This window comes from Chanodichthys erythropterus, chromosome 4 (genome assembly GCF_024489055.1).
Source record: "Chanodichthys erythropterus isolate Z2021 chromosome 4, ASM2448905v1, whole genome shotgun sequence".
Classification (NCBI taxonomy): domain Eukaryota; kingdom Metazoa; phylum Chordata; class Actinopteri; order Cypriniformes; family Xenocyprididae; genus Chanodichthys; species Chanodichthys erythropterus.
In genome coordinates this window covers 29,223,676-29,229,920 of record NC_090224.1, presented here as the reverse complement: position 1 = coordinate 29,229,920, position 6,245 = coordinate 29,223,676, and the positions used below count along the sequence as shown (strand labels likewise).

Here is a 6,245-nt window from a genome sequence, read left to right as displayed (position 1 = left end):
AGTGTTGTGGAGTTTGCAGCGCATATGTGTTGTCAAACTGATGAAGATGTTTTCTTTATTTGCAGCGCGTTTCACTATTTGTAAGTGTTGTGGAGTTTGCAGCGCATGTGTTGTCAAACTGATGAAGATGTTTTCTTTATTTGCAGCGCGTTTCACCATTTGTAAGTGTTGTGGAGTTTGCAGCGCATGTGTTGTCAAACTGATGAAGATGTTTTCTTTATTTGCAGCGCGTTTTTCTTTTTGTAAGTGTTGTGGAGTTTGCAGCGCATATGTGTTGTCAAACTGATGAAGATGTTTTCTTTATTTGCAGCGCGTTTCACTATTTGTAAGTGTTGTGGAGTTTGCAGCGCATGTGTTGTCAAACTGATGAAGATGTTTTCTTTATTTGCAGCGCGTTTTTCTTTTTGTAAGTGTTGTGGAGTTTGCAGCGCATATGTGTTGTCAAACTGATGAAGATGTTTTCTTTATTTGCAGCGCGTTTCACTATTTGTAAGTGTTGTGGAGTTTGCAGCGCATGTGTTGTCAAACTGATGAAGATGTTTTCTTTATTTGCAGCGCGTTTCACTATTTGTAAGTGTTGTGGAGTTTGCAGCGCATATGTGTTGTCAAACTGATGAAGATGTTTTCTTTATTTGCAGCGCGTTTCACCATTTGTAAGTGTTGTGGAGTTTGCAGCGCATGTGTTGTCAAACTGATGAAGATGTTTTCTTTATTTGCAGCGCGTTTCACCATTTGTAAGTGTTGTGGAGTTTGCAGCGCATGTGTTGTCAAACTGATGAAGATGTTTTCTTTATTTGCAGCGCGTTTCACTATTTGTAAGTGTTGTGGAGTTTGCAGCGCATGTGTTGTCAAACTGATGAAGATGTTTTCTCATTTGCAGCGCGTTGAGCTCTCTCGGCCACCGTACGAATAGGTCAAATGTGGGTCATTTTAGGTCGACCATAAACCCACGAAACGCTTCAGCACAGCGTCGACAATTTTTACGTACACAACAGCGCGAGACGAGTCGTGCTGCCATGACACCTGCTGAAGCAGCGCCGAAGAAAAAACACGTTCGGTTTGCCAGGATGGAAGAGGACATTAACCGCGACGAACAGGAAGAGGATACCCTTTTCGACAAGCGTAAAGACAATAAGGAGGGGCTGAAAAGTGCTCTGAAGGGGGGTAAAGGGGTACTGAACCCGGGGTCTGATCAGGTTGATGTAATTCGACCCGGACGGAGCCAGAGCAATACTGGGACATGCTGGCGATGGCTGGTCAGCCTTGTGCTTTGCGCATCGTTTCTCGGACTGGTGGGTCTGTATGTTGCATATGAAAAATAGAAAAAGCTTATATGGACATAAATAAGGCTTTGAAACTGATTTTTAAAGTCCTATCTCCTGTTATTTTATTTCTGTAGATGTCTTGTGGCTGTTAAAAAAACAACTGACTGATATAAATAACTGGAAATAGATGTTCAAATCATTGTTATGGTCATTTCCTTTTCGTCTCACAGTATTCTCATGAAATAGGATTATTTGCATAAAGTAAAATGTCAGACACGTTAACAGTGGTGTAACAAGGCTGACAGGTTAATCTGGGCCTGGGTACAATAAATTCAGGCTAATATTATGATATTTTGACATGATACTACTGTTTGGTTACCATATTCATGTGCTATGTAGTAGTCTATATTACACAGTTTGTACAAGGTACATGATTACCGTGGTATTAGCATGATACTATGCTGATATTCATTCAGGGTGTAGTTTAGTAATGCAATACTACTCATCCCAGGATATTGAAATGGCTGGTAGAAAAATCTTTTCTGAAGCACATTATTTAATGTCACTGACTGGTGTAAGCAATTATAAATCTTGGCTCCTAAGCAGTCATAGTTTATAAACAGATTGTATGCATTAACACAAAGTGAATGTTTTTTTGTTTTTTTTTTAAATACCTTGTATGTTTTTCCCAATACAATAACATGGTATTGTTTGAAGTACCATTTAAATACTGGTATGTGAATATAGAATTACCATCTGATGTCATTACTGTACCTCTGTAAGACATCAATCCATTTTAATGTGCGCCTGTTGGAATGTACACATAAAATATCTTATTTTTATTATATTTATAGGGAATGGCCATTTCTGTATTGGGCCCTACATTTGAAGACCTGGCTATCAATGTCAACAAGAACATCAGTAATTTATCCTATATATTTGTGGGTCGTTCATCAGGATACATTGGAGGCTCCCTGTTAGGAGGGATCATTTTTGACTGTGTGAATCCCCATCTGCTTTTGGGTAAGCCCCATGGACTCCACAGAGAAAAGGACAATGTGTTAAATGAAAGAGGCATTTTAATATTTAACTTTAGTAAATTATTTACTTTAAATTTGAGTTACCATTGATTGGTTAAATGCTTTCAGTGATAAGAAAAAGGGGAAAGCACAGAAAGGGAGGCTACAGAAAAGTGAGCTAAATTGCCCAAAATAACATTCCTGTTACTCTGCTACAAACTATTATGCATGAGTTCATGATTGTTTGAAGGACCATGGTGTATGTTTTTTGTTAGGACCCCACAGAGTTGCAGAATTATTTGGCTGAAATATTTTTGAAAAGTCATGGCAGTTAAAGGGCAATTGTCAGTAGTACACTGCAGTATGTTCTCCCCTTTATTTTGTATTTAGTCATATATTTATTTATTTTGTGGAAATGAGATATTGTGAAGTATGGTTCCCTTGGTGATTCATTGCTCATGGTTGATTTATGTCTGCAGGTTTCTCGTTGTTAATCACAGCGTTTGGGATGTCTGGTACTCCCTTTTGTAAAAAGGCTTGGCTGCTCACTGTTTTGATGTCCAGTGTGGGGGTTTCAATGGGAATTTTAGACACAGGTAAGCATGCTTTCGGTGTAGATGCAGTGTTATAGTTTAATACCAGCATTAAGCAATTAACAATATAGGTGACAATATAAAAGCTTTTACTGTAACTCTTGAGTTTCTGGTTGTCAACAGGTGGTAATGTTCTCATCCTGAACACATGGGGAGAGCAGGCTGGGCCTCATCTGCAGGCTCTGCACTTTAGCTTTGCTGCTGGAGCCTTTGCCTCCCCAATCATAGCCAAGCTGCTGTTCGGCCACCATTCTGACAACGACTCCATTAACACTCCTTCAGTGTCTGGCCACGCCTCTAAGACCTTCTTGCCATTTTCCCATCCAAAGAGCACTCCTTTAACATCCATGTGGGCCTACATTGTGATTGGTGCTTTTGTTTTATTTGTGTCACTCTTCTTTTTTATCCTGTACTCCTGCAGTTCCCCCAACTCAAATAGGGCAAAGACACCCTCAGGGAAGCAGCTGTTCTCCAAACATCACAACACACTTATATTCCTGCTGTCCGTGTTCTTCTTCTTCTATGTTGGAAGCGAGGTGGCGTACGGTTCCTTTATATTTACCTATAGCAAGGACTATACTGGTATGAAAGAGGCTCATGCAGCAGGACTGAATTCGCTGTTCTGGGGAATGTTTGCAGCTGGTCGTGGTCTGGCCATATTCTTTGCGGCTTGCCTGCGCCCAGGCACCCTGATCCTGCTGAGTCTAGTGGGCACCACACTTTCCTCACTCTTGCTGTGTCTTTTTAGCCAAAATTCCACTATGCTCTGGACCTGCACTGCCATGTATGGTGTCTCTATGTCTACCACCTTTCCCAGTGGGATTTCATGGGTCGAGCAGTACACATCTGTGACAGGGCGCTCAGCTGCAGTGTTTGTGGTGGGTGCAGCTCTTGGAGAAATGGTTCTGCCAGCTCTGTTGGGCTTCTTACTGGGGCAGGTGCAGAATCAGCCATTGCTGATGTACCTGGCGCTTTGCACATCCACCTTCACTTCTATCCTGTTCCCTGTCTTGTACAAACTAGCATCACCAGGAGGGGACGCCACGTTACGGAAAACGTCAGGGAGACACACCAAGGATGCTGATGACAGTGAGTACCGCCAAGCACTGCTAGACAATGTGGAGGAAGAGGAACAGGAAATTGAAAGTGAAGCTGACCAGTGGAATGATGCAGACTTTGAGGTGATAGAGATGGATGATGCCAGCCTGTTGAGCTCTCCTTCTAAAGCCTCAGTGCCACCTGATATTGCAGCTAGTGAGTTTGCTGCTCACTCAATGGCCACACCATTGTCAGCACCCTCAAGAGACACCGCAGCCCTGACCTCTCTGTCTAACACTCCGTATTTTCCCACAGACTCTCCCAGACGCAAACTCTTAATGTCCCTCAACAGGGAGAAGAAAGACTAATTTATTGCACTACGTCAAAGATGTCTCAGACTTTAGCCCGGAACTGAGAAGTGGCTGCTAAATCCTGCACACCACATCAACCTGAAGCATTTTTCCCCCTTTGGTGAAAAGATCACACTAGCCAGTTGATTTGCACTTTCCAAAGCCAGTTGCATTTTTGATGGTCCTTACGGCAACACACCACTGTACAGGATTATCTGAAAGAAGTTTAATTAGCATATTGAACATTAACTGAGAATTGACCTGTCTTTGAAGGTCAGCCTTATTATTGGACACCAATGTATATTAGGATTATATTAACATATTGGACTTCTACATCTCTCCTCTCATTGATTGATTTACCTTAAATCAAAGGTTTTTGTACAATTGTGACCAGCACAATACACTAGTCTTAAGAACTGTGAACTAAGGCAACATTTTTTTGTATTGTATGGTTAGATTGACTGTATAAAGTTTCATTAGTGATATTTTGATGTTGAAGTCTTTCTTGTAAATCCTCAAATTTTATGTTCACAAAATATTTTTATTAATTTTTCAGTCATACTGAATGCTTGGTAATTACTAAATTATTAGCACATTATGGTTTAAGTGTACATTATGCTTTCAGTGTAGACAGAACAGTCACTTCTGGTTTGGACACAGCATGTGATTAAAGAACACAACTGCCAGTTTCCATGATACTTTTGCAGGTTTGTCCCCCAAAAGTTCTGTAACTGCATATAACAATATTGACAATTTTGTATTAACTTAAATCAAATCTTACATTATTTTCTAGAAATGTCTCAATCCATTTTACAATGTTATTGCTCTGTTAATAACCAATGTGGAAAAAATATGCACTGCATAAATATTTGACTGATTTGTGAATTACAATAGTGTATACCCCAAGATGATGTAAGGACCAATTTCAATAGAAACAAGCATTTTTTGAATACATCGACTTTTATTATATCAATATTAAATCTCCACCCACAAATGTTCTTTAAAAACAAAGCACCTTAAGTTTTTGCAAGTTTACAGAAACAGGTTACAGAGCTCTGTAAGCTCTTGAGTTTTTACATAGCTAGGTAACAATGTCTGGTTTAGAATAGAGAACGCATTAGAAAAGTACTTAAAAAGGAGGGGGGAAAAAGTACAAATGTGCACACGGACAATATAAATTATTAATCATTGCCGAAGTCCAAGTTAAGGCTGATACTGACTTACTTACTTTGTAGAGAATGGACAGAGAAAGCATGTAGAATTCATAAGCAGGGCATACAGCCAGAATTTTGGATCATCGTAGGCTTATTTACAAGATACTGATTTTACAGGGGGAAAAAAATAATTGGAGTCAAACATTGCCCCACAAGATTTATAGCCAGAACTGAATTTCCTTGATTTACAAATTGCTACAGTATGAGGTTCAGTTTATAGAGGATTATGCTGTAAATGTTTGACCTGTCAATCTGCAAAAATGTAGCATATTAATGAACACTCAGGCAACAACTACGAAGCAAATTCAAACACAGGGCATCAAAATTATCTTCCACTTTTCTGTATTTAAGGCCTCTTTAGTACCAGTCAAACAGTACAAGATGGAAACTCTCTAAGGTCACATAAGAAAAAAAAAGCACCTTTTCAAACTATAATAACTAGAAATTGTGCTGAATGGCACAGTGATAATAGCACCAGAGTAAAATGAAAGGGAGGCAAATTGCTGGACTATCAGAACTGCTCCAACAGCTGGCGAAGGTATGGTCCTCGGGAAAGATGCCGATTGACACGAGACAATTTGTAGAGTATTGGGCAGTCCAATGAGATGCATGGCACCTGACGCTCTGCACTGCCACTGCAACTTCTACATACCTGTCAATTAAATCACAACAGAAAAGAACATAAAAGATTGATATATGACAAACATGAAACATGTGACCCCTAGACTCACACAGCCAGACTTTTGCTTTGAGGGCCCAAATCTGG

General features: G+C 40.0%; 2 protein-coding genes across 8 annotated transcripts in view; one reads left to right on the top strand and one right to left on the bottom strand.

Annotated features, from left to right (window-relative positions):
- The first annotated feature begins 935 nt into the window (after positions 1-935).
- Positions 936-4,767, top strand: mfsd4b (major facilitator superfamily domain containing 4B). Of its 2 annotated transcripts, none has more exons than XM_067384689.1 (4): positions 936-1,292; positions 2,120-2,288; positions 2,764-2,880; positions 3,001-4,767. In XM_067384689.1, exons 1-4 carry the CDS (start codon positions 1,017-1,019, stop codon positions 4,281-4,283), a joined length of 1,845 nt encoding a protein of 614 aa, XP_067240790.1. In that variant the 5' UTR covers positions 936-1,016; the 3' UTR covers positions 4,284-4,767. The 2 variants fall into 2 exon arrangements, with proteins under 2 accessions (XP_067240790.1, XP_067240791.1); XM_067384690.1 differs by having other exon boundaries at positions 1,176-1,296; positions 3,001-4,755.
- Positions 4,768-5,236: 469 nt separating this feature from the next.
- Positions 5,237-6,245, bottom strand: part of rev3l (REV3 like, DNA directed polymerase zeta catalytic subunit) — a 341,728-nt gene continuing 340,719 nt past the window's right edge. For 4 of the 6 annotated variants that reach the window (XM_067384680.1, XM_067384681.1, XM_067384684.1 and 1 more), the window contains one exon: positions 5,237-6,131. In XM_067384680.1, the coding sequence (XP_067240781.1) occupies positions 5,991-6,131 (141 nt within the window). In that variant the 3' untranslated portion in view covers positions 5,237-5,990. The remainder of the gene's footprint in view (positions 6,132-6,245) is intronic. The other 2 variants (XM_067384687.1, XM_067384688.1) reach the window with 1 other exon arrangement.

Bases quoted from the DNA above. Each gene is read 5' to 3' on its own strand.
- mfsd4b (XM_067384689.1), top strand. From the start codon at position 1,017: ATGACACCTGCTGAAGCAGCGCCGAAGAAAAAACACGTTCGGTTTGCC. The intron at 2,289-2,763 runs GTAAGCCCCATG...TTATGTCTGCAG, and splicing joins GAATCCCCATCTGCTTTTGG to GTTTCTCGTTGTTAATCACA. The intron at 2,881-3,000 runs GTAAGCATGCTT...GGTTGTCAACAG, and splicing joins AATGGGAATTTTAGACACAG to GTGGTAATGTTCTCATCCTG.